The following is a 19,601-nucleotide window of genomic DNA, read 5'->3' as shown; positions in this document are numbered from 1 at the left end:
GTCATACTCCTTAATCATTTCATGTTCTGATCCTACATCCTGACTTAGTGCTTTTCATGTTTTTCTTCTGTAATGGGAGGGGTAGATGAGATGGTGAATAATCACAGAAACCACGAATAAAACAGCTGAGGATCACATTAAATGATTATTGCTATCCTAAGTCAAAAACAGGTGAAGAGAAGTAAAAGACTCAGAAGTGCCCTTTCGAAGAGGAGCCTCCTAAATTCACGGACATCTTACTACTTAAACCTGTAAGAATGTTTAGTATAAAGTAGTAGGTCAGTGCTTTTCTATATGCTGCACGAGAAGATGAGCTCAATGATGGGTACTAATAAAATCTGAAAATGATATTGTACAAAGCAACGTTAGCTATCTCTTTTGTATGTGAGTACAATTACATAGTTACTAGCAATAACCTTACTGTCAGCTTCATCAGAAAGAGGAAGAAAGCAAATAGTCAGTCACTGGCTAAAGCATTTGGAAAAGAATTGCCTCTTGGCCATAATTCTGTAATTGCTGTTTTTCCAGATTATTGATCCATAACTTTACTTAATTTAAAAAATCAAATCTTCCATTTTGGTGGAATACTTTCACTGAAGTACTGCTCCATTGGAGCTGGTGGTAAAATTCTCACTGGCTTCAGAGAGATGAGGATTTCTGGTCTGCCACATACTGCAGTCCTCATTCACTTCCCTACAACAATTCATAGCCTGAAAACAAGATTACATTAAGGCCCCTTGTTAAAGCTACAGAAAGGAGATTTTTCACTGCAAGTAAAATATCTGCTCACATGGCTTTAACTCCAGTATCTTGTTTTTTATCAAACAGTCTCAGTTTTTGTGTGGTCAAGAATTATGGTGCGCACCCATTTATAGTGTTTAGTAACTTTAATAGAGTTTTATTTGCAATTATTTCTTTAAAATAATTTGTTAAAAATATTTTTGACTATACAGTTCTAATGTAATCTTCATCTGTATTAACTCTCATCATTGATGATGTTCATCACTAGTGCTTGGAGACTTGGTGGCAAGTTTACTTGCTTCTTCACTTCTGTGTCAGCAGTAGGCTCACTGTACCTTCTTAAAGACCTGCTTGCATTTGACTCCGCACACTCTTATTTCCTAGGGAGAGAAAATAATTTTAAAATTACATCTTTTACATATTACATGTGCATTATATATTCATGGGTATGTCCAGCTTAATTTCAATATATTATCAAATTAGATTGTATAGCTTGTACATATTTTAGCCTATTTTTAATCCTAATAGTACAACTTGGTTTGGGCTTATTGTCTGGAGAAAGGTGGAGTAAGAGAAGTTACTTTGGGATCTCTGATCTTAGAAGACCAAATGTGTTCCAGGGGCATTATTGTTCATTTGTGTGTGCACTGCGTAGGTCTTTAAAATGAGCATTCTGTACTTTGGACATATAAACAAAGTATTTGGGATGGATTTAAGTAACAAATTCTGAGTCTGTATGTTGATGATCTGTAGATCAAACTTACAAACCCAGAAATCAGCCAAAAGTCCATTCTAGCAACCCAGTGGTCATGGGTAGGATGGGGCAGGTAATTGCATACAGAAGAGTTGAGCTAGGTCTATAAACCACAGCACAGCAGTGAGCTTTGGCTGAACTTCACCATATTGATGCCTAATGCTGCCTGCTGGTCTTCTGTCTTCCATAACAGGTTTTAAAAAATCTTTGCTTGTTAACTAATCTAACTGCTCATAAGAATGTACATTGATTTATGAGACCTACTGTTGTTCACCTAACATCACTGAAAATGCAGTTTAATCTTCTCTATTACTGCAACTGTTGAGGTTACACCTGAGTTGCACAGACTTTGTGGGAATTTGTGGAGCTGCTGACTGGTTTTCCTGGAAGAAGAAAATTGGTGGAACTTCTTAAGGAACGTATAGACAAAGATTATATATGACATAGCAGAAGGACTGTACTTCCTATTTCAAGATAAGACTTAAATAAAGTTGTCAGAATATTTTGAGGAATTTAGGAGGTATAGTTAACTGGGAAGTTGTGCATGTTTCCTTATATTTCTTTATAAACTTTAAAATGACTTATTAAGAAGAGCTTACACTGGGTCAATAACCTTATTCACATGTGTTACCAGTCTGTTGTAAGAGAAGGTGTTTCATGATGAATTGATGAAACAAGCAGACTGGTATTGTGATTTTAGTTGGAACTGTTTTTGTTCACTGTGTATATAGGGAACCCAAAAGAAAGAGTGTGCAGTAAGTCCAAAGAGATCTGCTGACAGAGATAAAAACCTGCAGAGCAGAAGCAATCAATACAATAGAAAATGGCAATAAAACTCAAAAGGAAATGGAGAATGGTCAAATAAGTCACTCACATAAAACAGAATCCAAGGAGGAAAAAGAACTACAAAGTACAGACCATAGATTGAAATGGTAAAAATAGGAGGTGATAAACTACTAAGGGATGTGGTGCTACTTTCTACAGAACCATGGAAGGAATTAAATTAACACTTGGCTCATTGTGTAAAGTTCAATAGCATCATAAAACTATCGAAGTATCAATTTTTTAGAGGTAACTGCCCATTGTATCAAAGTACTTTCAGGAGCACAGGGCCCAGTAATCTTGGCTGATCAAAAGATACTAAATGGAACTATTTCACTGCATACGTAATGGAGAGAGTTATATTAATGAGGATTCAGAGGAATAAAGAGGACATAATTTGAAGTTCATGAAACATAAAATGTGATAAAATATTGGGGACTGGCTTCTAAAATATTTGGGTACTTCTTTTGCATGAAGTAACTTTGTACTGGCTTTTGGGTGCATGACGGACAGCTCGCAGTAAATTGTACAAGTGTCAGTTAGTGCATGGATACCTGACTGTGCTGGCAGCTACGACACTTCTCTTCACAGCCTTTTAAAGCAAAAGCATCAGATCAGTCAGGTTACGTCAGGGTACCTAAGATGGCACTGGACAGCAGTGGCACTTGCACCAGAGTCTGAATTTATGACTTCTCAGATATGACTCTTGACAGCTTTAAGCACAGAAAATGGCCTGGCCTGCAGGTTTGTGGCCGGGTTGTATGGCTAGCGTATAAGTCAGAGTAAGGACAGCAGAAGTTTAGACTTTAAAAAAAAAGGCATTGGGAGTAGTAAATGGGAAGAAAGAATGATTGCAGGGAGATAAGAACCTGAACCTGACAAAATGGAGGCCAAAGAAATCCGAGAGCAGCTAGTGCCATTGCTTCATGTGGGTTAAATGCAGCAAGGAAAAAGCTGAGCTTCAGGGCCAGACACAGCATGGCTAATTGCAACCTGCCTGCAAACAGAGATTCTGAAAAGGCTGCTGGTTGGGGTCACAGTACCAAGTGCTTTTTATCTGGGAGATAGTGTGGAACTTCTGTAGTGTCCACATGCAGATTGAGGGGATGTTTTGTTCTGGTTTAATCAGTATTCCATATGACATCTTGCAGCAGGATACTGGGTGCAGAGGCACAGTGCACTCTGGAGCTGTACTTCCTTTATGCTCTTTAGCACTTTACATGAGTTCCAACTCTCCAAGAAAACTGTTATTCCCAGGAACCTCCACAGTTCCCCAGGTGACGTCCAATTCCAGGTGACAGGGAAGAGGCTCTTCCAAGTTCCAGCAGTGATGGCAGCCTTCCTCTCTCCCATTTGAGTTATTAATTGAATCTGTCTTGTTATTATCTTACATTCTTTCACCATCTGTAGTAAATCTGTAATCTCTCCTATCTTGGACCATTTTTCTTTTCTTTTCCTCGAAAGGAGGCGGAAGGGGCTCCCTTCTCCTCTTGCACTTGAAACTGTGACATATATACACAGGAAATTCTGCAGTCTCATTTTCATTGCTTCACCTCTACTTCTGTTGAGGCCATGACTGCAACTATAAATTCACTTCCATCCCTACCTGCATTACATCAAGTGTGTAGTCCAGATGGTAAGGTTTATTACATACATTCCTTCTCCAAACTTGTTTCTGGGACTTCCACTATTTCTTACTTGGTAATAAGAGGCTTAGGGTACTTCTGCAAAGATTTCATCTATAACAGTTCCTGATTTGGATATTTAGAAAATATTAATTTGGAGTGTTGAATGCTAAAACTACCGACCACAAGAATGAATCAAAAGTTAGATTTATTTTCTCAGCAGGAAGAGTGCATTTTATCCAAAGTAATGAGAGAGTGAGTATGCCATGAAGAGCTATGTAAAGAAAGAACGGGCATCTTCTTTCAGATCCTGTTAACTTGGAAAGATGGAAATGGTGATCAGAGAGAACATGGCATTTCAGAAGCCTAATTGCTGTTTCAGTTCTCTGGGCTATAGTGCAGTTTGGGCTGTAACTATTTTAAAAGAAGAATGGTATATTTTCCCCTTATGGCTTATCGTTAGGTGTGTAATTTTACAAGCTCCAATATTGTGTATTTCACAGAGTGTACAAGGACCATTCTGCTAAATGGTTTCCTCAGTGTAAACATTTCAAACCGGTATGTCTGAACAGACAGTTATCAGAAAGAGTACTGCTTTGAAACGAGGCAATTTTTGTAAGGGACTTGAGAGAATAATGGTACCAAATTAAATTACTACTTTAGAAGCAAGTCAAATACAGCACCAACACTTAAATATGTCAAAGAATGCCAAGATAACACAGCACTACATCTTGTTTCAGTAAATGAAAGGATGGCACTTAGTACCCATTGTATGATCTTACCAGGTGCATTTCATCTCCTTCAATCCACTGAGTCCAACCACGATCTTCTTTTTCTCCTTTCTGTACACAAAGTAGCTTATCTCCATCCCAAGAAACTGTGGTCTAAGAAAATGGGCATGTTCAGCATTACTGCAGTATTTCATGATATTTTGATTAGTTTCCTTAAAGAAAAGCTACTCTCTAATATAATAGACTAACAAATCTTATAAGAAGAATAATTGTAGAGCATTGTAGTAATTAGGTTAATTACAAAAGAAATTTGCTTAAAGAGCAAGTTGCTTCCCAACTGCCTGTCAAAACCTGCAAGGGTGAGATAAAGCTGTTTAACTGCAAGAAAAACAATCAGACAAAAATCATTATGTAAGAGTGCACTTCTTTTCCCCGCTGACAAATACAACAGCAGAAGGGATGTACAGCCTAGCACTGTATTCATAAGAAGAGCTGAAAACTTGAGATTCAGGTCTTTTTCCACCACAAGGACTGCTCAGCTGATCTACCTGAACACAGAGCCCACTGACTGGCAGCTCCAGTTATACAAGAAAGACTTGTAAATAGTGGGCTTTTTTTCCCCCCATATCTTAATCTGTCTTATGTCATTGAGCAGAGTAGTGTGGAAGTATCAGTAAATTGATAACATTGCCAGTATCCTGTTTTGTTTAGTTGGAGCAGTAATTGAGCCAGGACTGGTAGAATACCAGTTAAGGTGTTGCAGGATGTAGCGCAGCGCTTTCCTGAGTACCTGCACTGCCTTCAGTAGCTCAACAGAAGTTAATAAAATTACTTGAATATGAGAGTCCATCCTTCCACTTTGTTACTGTGGCAAGTCTTTATCCACAGTATGCTTTTCACTTCTCTCTAAGGTAAAAACAGGAACATTCTGTAGAATTTTTGTAGTGGAAAAGGAAAGACTAGTGGCAGTTTGTGCTGCATTACGATAGCTTAGCATAGATGCTAGCACACTGCTTTCAAACCAGCTTGAATGAAATGAATCTGAGGACTAGCTATAGATTCACTGTCTACCTCGTGTAAGTGTTCAGGCCACTGCCTGTATAAGCAGCCCAATATGGATAAATTGTGATCTATTTAATTAAAGGAAAACAATGCATCCATCCTGCATGGTTTCTAAGAAAAGAAGCCATCCTACATTTTTCATTCTATGAATTAAAGTAAGTTCAACATTGAAGAACTATGCAGACCTATTTATTTAATTTGTGTATGTCACAAGCAATTAATTCTTAAACGATAACCATGATAGTATGATAGCCACCCATCTATAAATGAGTACAGCCAGAATTCTCCACCCATGGGAAGCTTTAGGCTAAACAAGCATGGAAAAATGAATCACCAGAAAGAGTGCCAGCAAAGATAATCGTAGGCAAGGCATTAGGAGTGATCCAATATAATCTATTTGCACCATGTGGGGTTTCTTAAGAATCACAGAATGGCCTGGGTTGAAAAGGACCACAGTGCTCATCCAGTTCCAACCCCCTGCTGTGTGCAGGGTCACCAACCAGCAGCCCAGGCTGCCCAGAGCCACATCCAGCCTGGCCTTGAATACCTGCAGGGATGGGGCATCCACAGCCTCCTTGGGCAACCTGTGCCAGTGCCTCACCACCCTCTGTATGAAAAACATCCTCCTAATATCCAACCTAAACCTCCCCTGTCTTATTTTACAACCATTCCCCCTTGTCCTATCACTATCCACCCTTGTCAACAGCCATTCCCCCTCCTGTTTATTTATATGCTCCTTTCAAATACTGGAAGGCCACAATAAGGTCTCCCTGCAGCCTTCTCTTCTCCAAGCTAAACAAGCCCAGTTCCCTCAACCTTTCCTTGTAGGAGAGGTGCTCCAGCCCTCTGATCATCTTAGTGGCCCTCCTCTGGACACATTCCAAGAGTTCCACAGAAGCCTTATTTGTCCTCACTAAAAATCTCTCTGATTTGTAAAATGCAGTGGCAGTTTTTTCTGTTCAGTCATGTAAAATAATGCATTTAAACCTAGTAGCAGATAACATAAAAATGCCATCTCCTTTCAAGGTTTAAAATGCTAATGCAGGGGGAAACAACACACAGCAGCAAAGCTGTACTTAAGACAGCCCGTGTGGTTGCCATTGTTAGTATCAGTTTATGTATCTATTTTGAATCTACAGATATCCAGTTGGAAAGTAGAAGATAACAAATAACACTAAGTTTATATCTCAAGGCTTTCTGATGATTCTAAACCATGAATATATCAGAAAATAAACTTTATTTCTGCCAGGGACCTACAGATGCAAGAGGTACTGGGAAATGAGTCATTTGCATATGCAGATTTTCTTAGTAGCAGTACTTATTTCTATCCATTAAGCACTAACTTAATCATAGATAAATTGTTAGATTAGCTGTAAAGTTAAATTTTGTACCATTACATGCGAGTTCCAAGGCAATATACCATCATAAAATCAGATCCAATGTTATTAGACCCACTCACATGCAAAGTCAGTTATTGTGGAAGTTTCTAGTTTTGATACTTCGCTATCTTAGTAGACCTGGGGACACTAGAGAAATGTTTGTGGCAACTCAAAGAACTTTTTCAGCCTCTAAGACTTTTAAAAACATTTTCATCTCAGAAAACACTTTTTTCTCCTTGTTGCTGTTTGGTTTTTCTAATCAAGATTAGACACTGCTTTTGGTGATCCAGTGACAACCACATGGAATAAAATATCACTGACCACTACCCATGCCATTTTATCAGAATTCCCAGATGTTATCCTTTTTCTTCCTTTCTCACAAATATAACTACTGATGGGATGTGAGGATGCCATACAGTTTCTGATTTTTGTATTTGCTATGAAGGTTATAAAGGACAGAATATATTATATGGCAAAAGAACACATTATCTTCTTTGTTAGCAGAAACAACTGCTTCATGACAATAAGATTAATTGGTAGGATTTTTATATTTTCTTTCTTTAGGTGATATTCTAAATTCTGATATAAGACCCAAATAACACAAAAGACAGAAATTTCTCTTTTAAGTCAGATCAAAGAGGAATAGTAAGTTCTTCAATTCCAAATATCTCTGAGGTTGGAATTGTTATGGCTATTGTAAGTGCACTGTTTGCTGCAAATAATCTACCCTTTCCCAGCAACAAAGACAGCAATACTTACCTTATTTTCAAATATTTGAGCCAGAACATAACAACATCCCAGAAAAATTAGTAAATATCAGCCCTTTTGTTGTAAATAACAATTATTTTAGAGCTTTCCTTTAGGCACAGACACTCCTTCCTTTGTGTATATGGAATATTTTTTCACTGACTACTGACTGGGAGAAACACTGTAGCTCCAAAAACGTAGGTTTTCTTTTGTGTTCATAACTGCTAATATGCTGTTCCTATTTTAAGTGAGAAAATAAACTATTTATGTATTCCCCACCACTTTTGACATTCTCCACAGAGTCCCTTTAAATTCCCACATTAACTTAACAACAGCATAATAGCAGCATAAAGAAAAAGATGTCTAGAAGAAAAGAAGAATGGTAGGGAGATAACGTAGGCAATTAAGATCTACGAACAGGCGGTGCTTGGATTCTCTTATGCCTTCAAATTCTGTATTAAGCTGATTTTTCTCTAAAGAGAGATTTAGATCAGATGTCAGGGGGAAGTTCTTTACTGAGAAAGTGGTTCGGCGCTGGAATAGGTTGCCCAGAGAGGTTGCGGATGCCTTGTCCATGGAGGTTTTTAAGGCCAGCTGGATGAGACCCCAGGCAATCTGATCTAGTATTAGATCAAGTGGCAATAGCAGCAGTGAAATCTTGTCAAGTTACACTAGGTAATACTTCCAGCTTCTAGTGCTAAGGCACGTTGACCTACAGCCAGATATACTGAATTGTGTAATTTACTGAAATATTCATCAAACAAACTGATTTATCAGAAAAATCTGCATTGTCAAATTGCATAAACATTTGATGTTGGCAATGCACAGCGTTTCTCATTCCCACGTTGGCTGTTCCTTATGTGCTAGCTTGTGTGCTGTGCAGCTGAAGACACCTAGTGTATTTTACGGGTGAATGAAATACAATTTTCTCCTTAAGTAGCCAATGAACATTTTCTGCTGAAGCTACATAGATTTTTGACGTACTACATTTACAAATATGAATTGCAGCTACTATCTTTCATCAAAAATGTTATTGATTTCCCATCTTTCGGAGAAACACAGCAGTACAGTTTCCATTTTTCTTCTGCTTCCCTTCACAGTGTTGTCTCTATATTACAGCGCAGTAAACGACCGCAGTGCCCTAGGACTGCATGATCCAATCCATGCTCTGTCTCAATTCAGTAATTCTGTGCTTATGGGAATTACTAGTCATTTTACAACTGTAATTATGATTTAGGAAAAAATTAAACCATGAAAAGCAATTGTTTAGATCAGATAGATACAGGAAAATCCACTTTGAGATGTGTCCTTTGTTTCCAACTAACACCAAATAAAATATTCTAGAATTTTCAGTCAAGCACTGCAGTGTATCCAATTAGATAGTAATTAGATGCTCAAGGTAAGGCTTTTTCACCTGAACTATCAAAGTGATATAAAAACATCTGGTAAGCAGTTGTCAGGTAAAATATTCATCAACTGAAGCGTTGATGGAATAAACTCACGTTGATATCAGAACCACTATAATGCAATGGTGAAAACACATTCATTAGCATCACAGTCACTACCTGTGACCTTCTGCATAGGAGGCGTACTCTACATTGCTAACAGGAGGGCAACAACTACATTAAGCATTTGTCACCTCTCCAGCAACTCCTTTGATGTCACCAAATCTATAGCTGGTAGGTTGTAGACATAAAATACTGAGAAAAGAGCACACTCAAGCAAAAAAATACAGATGCTTTTCTGTTGCTCTTTCAATTCCACAGCTGAAATTAGGCAAAATTAGTTTTTTAAGAAAAGTCTGATCCAGAAATACCGGGAACACGTAGAAAAATCAAGTCGAAGAATGAAATCCATAGGTAATTTTTCAAAGAGCCTCAAGTTAAATGAGATATCTACCATAACATTTTAGATATTCTAGAGTCAAAAAATAAATCTGTGATAAAGACATTCAGTTAATTTCTAATATTACTTAAACCAATCTTCTGCCTTCTTACAATTATTTTTTTGAAGTGATTTTTTTTTTATTTAGGTCCATGTTTACAGTAGCTGTTTTCATGGACTTCTGAGGCAAACCTTACTAAGTTGAGTAATTTCCTTGCTCCTTCTCTACATGTGCTATGACAAATTGCAGCTAATTTCAGTAAGTTTAGACTGTAACAGCCAGAATTGATTTGAAGTTATAAGGATCCACAGCAGTTAAGCAATACTTCCATAAAGAAGATTTTTTTGAGTTTTGATAGCTTTGAGAAAAAAAGACCTACTGAACTAAACACTCGGAGTCAGGAAATTCCAGTCACCTTCAGCAAGATGGAATTGCACAAGTGCCAGGAGGATTTGCCACATGGGAAGACAGAGTAATAGCTCTGGATTCTGGCTTTGACTGTCTGGCTCCAATATGATCTGCAGCAGCACTTCACTTGTAAGAAAGCTGCTGTACTCTTCCACCACAGCCCACTCATTCTCAAACTCAGCCCATTTTTTTTTTCCATAGACAGTTGTTTGCAAACCAGTTGAAAGGCTAGGCAGGGTCATATGAGGTTTTAGTTATGGCGGTCCAGACTTCATTGAGCCTTTGTAGACTACAATCTTAATTCTGAATCCTCCTGCTCAGACCAATTTTGGTAATTGAGAAGGAACGCTCAGAGATGTGGGACAGTTCAGACTGGAGAAGACAGAGGAGATCTTATCAACGCTCATAAGCACGGCGGGGAGGAGAAGTGAAGTGGATGGGACCACACACTTTTCAGCAATGCTCAGTGACAGGATAAAGGGCAACAGGCACAAACTGAAGCATAGGAGGTTTCACCTTCTCAGAGGCTTACAGAGCACCAGAACAAGCTGCCCATAGAGGTGGTAGGGGTCTCCTTCTCTGGAGAAATTCAAAACCTGCATGGACATCTTCCTGTATAAGCTATTCTACTGGACCTGCTTTAGCAGTGGAGTTGGACTAGATAATCTCTAGAGATCCCCTCCAACCCCCGTGATTCTGTGAGTGCATGAACCACCACACTACAGAGTGAAAATCCTGAAAGATGCAATAATAGAGATGTATCACCAAGAACATCAAGATAAGGTCTCTATCTGGCAACCCAGTATTATGGCTGGTTTTTTTTTTCAGTTGTCCTGATTCTTGACTGCGTTCTGGCTCTGATTTACTGTGTTTCAGTACAAAGTAGCAATATGCTGGAAAATGTAAGCAGCTGCCAATAAGGTCACTACTATATTTAAGAACTTAAATGGAAAGAGACTGTTTCGATAAGGAACTATCGGTACATGTGGTCAATAGGTTCCAAAGTACAAATTGTTTGAAGATCCAGCTGATCTTAAAATTTGATTCAGAAATATGAATGGCCCACGACCCATTACTCCTCCTACCTTAAGTTCTAATTAAATTAAGATACTCAATTTTTCTTTTCTACATAAAAGCAGCTTAGGATTACGAAGATAAACTGCTACAAAGGAGAAGCCTGACAATCTGAAAAAACTGCAGAAGCATTTCTTAATTGTCAGGATCACTTATCTGTTGAGAGAAATAAACTGCTTGTTTGTTCTGTTCATCATCATCCCATGAATTCCAGTCACTCTTCCCAAAATCTAACAAATTATTCTGTTAGTATTGAAAATTAAGAAGTGAAGTTATTGTAGTATTATACCTCAAAGATCCATTTGAAATAAGGGTTCACTTAACGTAACGTCTTCCAAAGAGACAGATCTCAAAAAACATAATATGTGGGCTTATTTTGTCTCTACTACACAAAAACATCTATTAAACATTCTCCAACAGAAAAATGAGTGATAGGATTCTTGGACTTTATTGCAATATATCGTTTCTAGAGAGAGACTATACGTGTTTAGCTATCCTGTAGCTAGGGAGGATGCTAAAGCCTTTATCAATCTTTCGCTCGCATACCAACTTCAGTTGAACCCTGTAAAAGCAGCTATAAATCTAACCTCCCATTTAATCATTCCTGCTTTAAGCCAAGCAGCAACAGAAACTTCCAGAGTTAACTAATAGGAAAACACTGGTAGCACAAAACAGAACATTTCTCAGCTTTTTGTGGGGCTGGCACATGTGACATATCATAATGGGTATCTATAACTATAGAACTCTGAAATGTGTTTGTGTGCCATTACAAACTTACAAGCTCAGATCACTGAAAGACAAGCTGGTTAAAATGTGGGCATTCTGTACCTGACTGATAAGCTTAGTGAAATTCACTGTAATAAAAAAAAAAAAAAAAAAAAAAGACACTTCTAGAAGTGTTGCTTTGGTGACTGTCAGCATCTCCATTCCTAGCAAACAGAACTGCAATGACAAGTTTTAGATCAAAGGGTAAGCAACTGTCAGTGTCAGAACTTAAAATGTTCAAATTGCTTATTTTGAATCCTTGCTCATAGGAGCAGAGAGGGAAAGGGAGAGACATTCCAGGCTTTGGAGGAGTGGAATAAGCATTCTGGTTAGCACATGGTGTTTTATTTCTTAGGAATGGTTAGGTTTTTTGTTATTGAAATAAAACTGTAAGAATCTTAAAAAATGGGATGACTTCTGATATCCTATATCAGAAGGATATATCAGCAGAAAAAGAGTAGAAAACAAATCTAATTCACTTTGTGCAAGGATCAGAATTGACCCTAAGACATTTATTAAATTAACGTGCATAACTGATTTGCTCTCTGCATAAGCTTAGCAAGAAGCAGTTGTGCATAACAGTAATGGTTTTTCATTCAAAAAGGAGTTAGGCAAGTCAGGTTCTCAGGTTTTCATCAGATTATTTCTGCTTGCACACTGCATTACATGCACCTGGAGAACTGTAGGAGACAGTGAAGCTGAAATGCTAAGCCCACTCAAAACCATCCTGCCCACAGAGCTTTCAGAACGTTAGCAGTAATTTTGTGAGTAACTAGCTCAAAGCCTACAGTTAGTCTCAGGTAGTAGAAATGAATCTAGCACTGCAACATTTGAAGTTAATGACATCTTAATGTGTATGACAAAATATTCTAGAGATCTCATCTGACATCATGTCACAAATGTGCTGAGCATATCACTTACTGCTAATAGGCAGTAATGCCAAAAAAGGCCTGCAATGTGAAACAGACAAAAACAAGGAAAAAAGAGAAGAAATAGCTCCTCTCTACTTAGGCACAGAGACTGAACCGGAGTTTGAGAGAGCCTGAGACAGATCCAAGGCTGGATCTCTGCTCGCTAGAGCCCCAGAGAGGTTGACTGGAGAACTGTTCTTCCTCACCTGGAGCCAGGAGTTTGTAAAAGGTCAGAAACACAAAACTACCTGAAAGCTACTTCCTCTGAATTAAAACCCCTTAAAGTCAGAGATTAGCCCAGTAAGAAGCTGGGGATAATACTGCAGAGAAAGGGAGCAGAATATTTGAGAGAAGTCTAGAGTATACACATATATACAAAGACATCTCCCATCAATTACCATTCTAGAACAAAGCTTTTTCCAATATAGTAAATGAGAAAATACTTACAAGCCCAAATCAACAAATTGAAGTAATTTTTAAAAAAGAAAGTGACACCATTCATAGAGGTATAGAAATGAAAGCGTTGAATCACAGGGATCAAGTAAAGACACATTGCTGACCTTGCATCTTACTTAAGAAAAAATTCATTTTGCATCTTCTCATTCTATGCTGACTCCCCACCAAAATTCCAAGTGTCCGAGTGCTTGCTTTTTCTAACAGCAAAGTATTCATTGCAATGCCTACTCTAAACTAGATTAACAGCTGTGAATTCCATTTCTGGTATTAAAGGAACCCTGCTGAAATAACAGTTTAAGAAAGTTTAATGAGCCATGTAATTTGAATAGCACTTTTTTCTGACCTTGCAACAGTATAAATCAAATTATGCCTTGAGTACCTTAAGTTCACTACATTTTTTCCTGAATACAAACTAGGCAGGACTCATTTCTTGCTTGGAATACAGGGAATATCAACAGTCTTTTTGGCAGCACTTTGCCTATCATTAGTGCTCTCTCCTAACTGGACAGCTATCGTAATGCTTGGTTTTAGGAAACAGAAATTTTATGTTCTAAAGCAAGTCCTCACTTTCCCAGATAAACAGAATCATAGAAGTATTGATATCACTACCCTTTAAGAAAATGAAACCATCCAAAAACGTGCTGCAGACAAGAAAGTGATGGTTAAAGATGGAAAAAAAAAAACCAACCCAAAACTGCTAAGGATTATCCATCTGAATTATCTCAGAAAAGCTTCCAGCAGAAACTAAGTGACCAGCAATGATAAGGAAAACAACCTTAAGTGAAATGAAGAAAGGCAGCCTACACTGTCATAAGACTTGTTATTGTCATACCTTTGCCTTTCTTCTAAATTTAGACTCAAAAGCTGGCCAGCTTTTACTCATTGCACACTATTGATTTTGAAATATTGTAATTACTTGGAGATTCAAAGACGTGTTTTACAACTGAACGGTGGACAAAATTTTAGAGACATACACAGGAAGACTGAACCTGTCCACTGTGCTTTTATTTTTACTGATGTTAACCCTACTTAGATGACTCTAGCTTCTTCCTGTTGGATCTGTTATACAGAGTAACGTTTAATATGTAATTTGTTGTATCCATGTTACTTTGTACTTGTTTTGTGTTGAGCTGCTTGTTACTGAGGAGAGAACCAGCCCAGCAATGTGCTCAGTTCACAATATAAATAACAGTAAATGACTCAAACTCTCCCATTAGATAGACTGAACATTAATGATTATGCCATTTATGGCATGTAGATTCATAAGAATCAGAAAAGGTTGGAAAGGACAAGATCATCTAGTCCAACTGTTCTCCCATTGCTTCTAAAAGCCACTGAACCATACATCATAGCTCCTATGTACAAGGAAAGGAAACATCAAAAACCACATTCATCCTTCACTCTTATGGTGGCTTTCCTCATACCACAAATCAAGGAGTATTCCAGTATTTATCAGCTCAGCTCCATAACACTCCTTTCACAAGGCATCTGTCCATATGGAGTTGTTCCTTTGCTTAAAACTGCAAATCTTTGCTGACATTTTGGTTGCTAGACTTGGACTGAAGCTGCATCTCAAGAACAACTTCTTGTCTTTCTTTGGAAAAGCTGAGGTTTCATAAAAATGCCTTTTATGAGAGAATTGAACTATTGCGTAAGATACATTACAGGCAATGATTAGATTGACCTTACAGAGCTGAAGTTGGTATCTTCTGATGTGGGAGACCACAAAGAGATACGAGAGACTTCTGAAAGCTTTTCTGAAGTTGCATGCCTAAGTCATACTTAACAAAGAAACTAATTGTTAGTATTAGCGTGACCACAACTTTTTTTTTCCCCCAAGGCAAATCGATGCTGATACATCCTGTTTACAACTCTGAGTGATTTTGCAAACCACCAATAGATACATTTTTTAAAGAACAGTTAGAAGTAAACTAGATTCTATTCCAAATCTAATAACTGCTGTAAATGACTGGAATAGTCTCTTATTTCATCCTTTTCATTCGATATTTTACATTCTTTCTTATTACTCAATTTAGAAATGTCAAGTAGAGAATACTGGCCTATTACAAATAGCGAAATGTTTCAGAGAACCAAGAGTTACATGTTTTACCTGCTCTGCATTTCAGAAGCAGGACTGGGCAGGGGCCACATTTTCATGTCTTCCAAATTCTATTTTTTTTTTATTTTTTTTTTTTTTTAAGCACAGTGGTTGCCTGATAGAGCTTGTGAGAACTCATTGAAGGCACATGCTAGCAAAATTACTTCATTCTGCCAGCTAAAGGATGTTTTAGTTGGGAGTTTAATGGTCCTTAAGTATAGGTAGTGCTTAGCTGGAGATAATTCTGTACACATGCATATCAGTAGTTCACTGAATTAAACAATGGGAACTTTGCATATTTTTAGCCCTTAAGCAGATAAGTTGACCATTGCTATCTTTGAAAGCACTTTAGCCAAGAAAATCTAAGACCTTCTTCAGGTTCATATTTGCTCAATGGATCTGGTCTGTATCTCAAATGAAGAGCCTTCCAGGAGTCATGTGATATTGGGCCCTTCCCTTTACACACATACACTTCACCTTTCTGCAGTTTTTTTTTTTTTTCTGTTTCATGCTCTTACGCTCTATAAGAAGGAGTACAGAGGGATTAGTTGAGAACCTTCCTTGCTGCTCACCTGCCCCTTTTTTCCCCTATTCTTCCAGGTCATTCCCTTTCCTGCCATTTACAGAGCGAAAGCACGTTAGTCTAGTGTTAGAGAATAACATGCTGCATAGATGTACATCTTTCTAAGACTGGAATCCTATTTATTTTATTTTGTATTACTTCTCTATATTCCCTGCTGAAATAATTTTCTTTTACTTATCTTCACTGTGGGATATCACAGGCATTATGCTCTCAAACACAAAAGAAAATGTCCAGCTGTATATATGTGAAGAACTTGGTATTCTCAAGTTCTCCCTGTTAACGGGTATTTATCAATCAACTATCAATTAACGGGTATTTATCAATAAGCTGGAAAATATTGTCTCTTTGGCAGGCAAACAGAGCTCATAATGCAGAGACCTCAGAGCTAGCTTATTGATTGTGAAGATTTGTTCCAGTTAGGCTAATGAACACATCGCTCTACCACATACACCCAGGAAGGAACAAGCACAGAAAAACAGCTTTTGAGCACCTGACCATTGTTTCAGATGGGGAAGGATATCTGGCCCTGAAACGAGTTGATTTCTTCTACTGCAAAGCATCTGTCAGTAAAGAGATTCTGAAAATCTAAATGCAGATGTCTTCCAGACTAACAAATATTCCAGAATAACTGAGAACATTGAAGCTACTATTCATTAATTGCTAGAACTTTGTCATGATTCTGATTACAATTATATTCCATTAATGTAAAGGCATGCTAAAAGCCATGCACATCTCAAACTGAGAAGTACAAATACAGTTTTAGGAGTAGCCACAAAAAAAGAAAAGGCTCATAGATGTAGTCTATGCAAAGCCTTAATAGCCTTGTTTTTATTTCGTCAGTTGTTACAGTTCTAATTCTTACCATGCATTTGCGATCATCCACCCCAGCTAAATCCTCTTCAAACTCCTTTCCTACATCAAATTCCATGATGTAGTTTCTAAAAGTGCTTAGCGTTTTAATAATCATATGATCTCCATTCTGAAAGATTTCTTTGTCAGGTTTTAGCAAGTTTGCTATTTTTCTTACAGCAACATTTACATCTGAAAAAGAAAAAGAGAGTTACTTTAATACAGAAACATCTACCAGAAAAAGAGACTTGTACTCTGGGGAGAGATTAGGTGAAGGTAAGTGTCCAGATATTTCAGGCCAGCTTGTTAAAAAAAAAAGTCTACAGCCCAGTTCTGTTGCCTATATTTGTGCCTTGTTTTGCTACTTGTATTTGACAGTTAATAAGGGTACTAGAATTTCTGCAGGAGTAGTAGCTTTTTATGTACTTCATCACACGCAAACACACAAAACCGCCTCAAGTACATTACCATCTCTGTAGCACGCAAAACTTTCACTATCTCAAATTATCACAGAATCACAGAATCACAGAACTGTAGGGGTTGGAAGGGACCTCCAGAGATCATCGAGTCCAACCCCCCTGCCAAAGCAGGTTCCCTACAGCAGGTCGCACAGGTAGGCATCCAGGCAGGTCTTGAACATCTCCAGAGGAGGAGACTCCACCACCTCCCTGGGCAGCCTGTTCCAGTGCTCCATCACCTCACTGTAAAGAAGTTCTTGTGCGCATTTGTGCAGAACTTCCTATGCTCCAGTTTCTGTCCGTTTCCCCTTGTCCTGTCTCCACTCACCACTGAAAACAGTCTGGCCTCGCCATTCTGCCCCCCACACCTTAGATATTTATAGACCTGGATCAGGTCCCCTCTCAGTCTCCTTTTCTCAAGGCTGAACAGACCCAGTTCACTCAGCCTTTCCTCATAGGAGAGATGCTCCAGGCCCTTCACCATCTTCGTGGCCCTCCGCTGGACTCTTTCCAAGAGATCCTTGTCTTTTTTGTACTGGGGAGCCCAGAACTGGACACAGTGCTCCAGATGAGGTCTTACCAGGGCAGAGTAGAGGGGGAGGATCACCTCCTTCGACCTGCTGGCCACGCTCTTTTTAATGCACCCCAGTAAGCCATTGGCCTTTTTGGCCACAAGGGCACACTGCTGGCTCATGGCCAACCTGTCATCCACCAGGACACCCAGGTCCCTCTCCGCAGAGCTCCCCTCCAGCAGCTCATCCCCCAACCTGTACTGGTGCATGGAATTATTCCTCCCCAGATGCAAGACTCTACACTTGCTTTTGTTAAACCTCATCCGGTTTTTTTCTGCCCAGCTCTCCAGCCTATCCAGGTCTTGCTGAATGGCAACACAGCCTTCAGGCGTGTCAGCCAATCCTCCCAACTTCGTATCATCAGCAAACTTGCTGAGGGTGGCCATTATCCCCTCATCAAGGTCATTGATGAAGATGTTGAACAAGACCGGACCCAGTACAGACCCCTGGACCCAGTACAGACCCCTTATTATATTTGGGTTTTAAATTTAAAGTCTGCAACTTACCTCTTTCAGCTATGTAGTTTAGTCACTACACTTGGAAACTCCATGATGTCAAAAAGTGGACTGCTTAAGAGAATTTTGCACAGAGCAATTCTTAGTTCCTGAAGAAATTATTTCTCACAAAAATGCTTTATGACCATACAAGTAGAATAGATTCATGAGAGGATTAGGATAGTCTGCATTTATTGATCACTTATAAGAAACATAAAGGGAACCTTACCCAGTGCTTTGAGATACTCCTCAAAATTGTCATTGCTGATCATTTTCCAGTAACCATTGAAATCTGCAGGCATCCCTACTCCAGGTAATTGTCAAAATCAGCCTCAGGTTCTGCACCTTACAGCTCACTGCCTTTCTTTGTGGCAAATCTGAACTCTGGTTTCTTTTATCTGGTTTTTACACCACGTAGCTATGCAAGTCCTTCTAATCCGATTATTGCTGAAGTGTTGCCTTTAAATCCTTCCACAAGGCTGAACCTCTGAGATTTCTACTGACAGCAGGATGACTTGATTTAAACAGAATGAAACATTCATATTCCCTGTAACTTCTGTAAAGCTACTGGAAATCTGGAAATTCATTTTAACCATAACAACTCTTCTTTTTTAATGCCACTAAGAAACAAGATTCTTTAAATGGCTTTAGTTTAGGTTAGTAGCCAAGGCTATACAAATGTATACCTTGTGTGCTTTTTTAAGGGATATCCTACTTCTTAGAGTACATCCATCTATTTTATGCCTTCTTTATGGAAAAGAAGGCCTAAGACCTCTCATACAGCAATTTGTGTCTGCACTAACTTATTCCGTGAGCTCCTTAATTCTGCCTGTTGAGTTGTTTGGGCAGCTGAGGATTCAAAAAGGGGCATTTAGACATAAGCAGCAGTGGTTAGTTCCATACGTGAATAAATACTGCATCACAACAGAATGCACACTCTCAGTTAATTTAAGCAACACTGGAGCAAAGAAGCAGCACTTCATAGACATTAACTTCTCACATGCCTTTACAGCAATAATTTGTTTCCTAAATAAATAACGTATATATATTTTTTAAATAATACTACTAAGTGATTGAAAACAAGAAACCCTTAAAGCTAAAAAAACTGCATTCTGTTTTAAGGTGGAAAGCTGTAATGGGATGGAAAATGCTGCGATTATAGCAGGGTGGCAAAGTCTTTGGCTGCA

At 38.5% G+C, this 19,601-nt stretch overlaps 2 protein-coding genes across 4 annotated transcripts in view; both read right to left on the bottom strand.

Annotated features, from left to right (window-relative positions):
* Positions 1 to 549: 549 nt before the first annotated feature.
* Positions 550 to 19,598, bottom strand: RBP1 (retinol binding protein 1). The gene is made up of 4 exons (XM_042821105.1): positions 18,644 to 19,598; positions 16,904 to 17,082; positions 4,725 to 4,826; positions 550 to 1,121 (listed from the first exon to the last, which is right to left on the bottom strand). Exons 1-4 carry the CDS (start codon positions 18,714 to 18,716, stop codon positions 1,068 to 1,070), a joined length of 408 nt encoding a protein of 135 aa, XP_042677039.1. The 5' UTR covers positions 18,717 to 19,598; the 3' UTR covers positions 550 to 1,067.
* NMNAT3 (nicotinamide nucleotide adenylyltransferase 3) overlaps positions 16,994 to 19,601 on the bottom strand; it is a 28,417-nt gene continuing 25,809 nt past the window's right edge. For 2 of the 3 annotated variants that reach the window (XR_006169214.1, XR_006169215.1), the window contains one exon: positions 17,014 to 17,082. Coding sequence is in view for 1 of the 3 variants with exons in the window: in XM_042821102.1 (XP_042677036.1) it covers positions 17,077 to 17,082 (6 nt within the window). In the remaining 2 variants the exon portion in view is untranslated. Of the gene's footprint in view, positions 17,083 to 19,601 lie in introns of all 3 variants that reach the window. The other variant, XM_042821102.1, reaches the window with a different exon arrangement.

The sequence above is a fragment of the Centrocercus urophasianus genome, unplaced genomic scaffold, assembly GCF_019232065.1.
Source record: "Centrocercus urophasianus isolate 14NV4802_14NV808 unplaced genomic scaffold, USGS_Curo_1.0 seq_19, whole genome shotgun sequence".
NCBI classification, from domain to species: Eukaryota; Metazoa; Chordata; class Aves; order Galliformes; family Phasianidae; genus Centrocercus; species Centrocercus urophasianus.
Note: the sequence above shows the minus strand (reverse complement) of the source record. Positions and strands in the feature narration are given on the sequence as shown.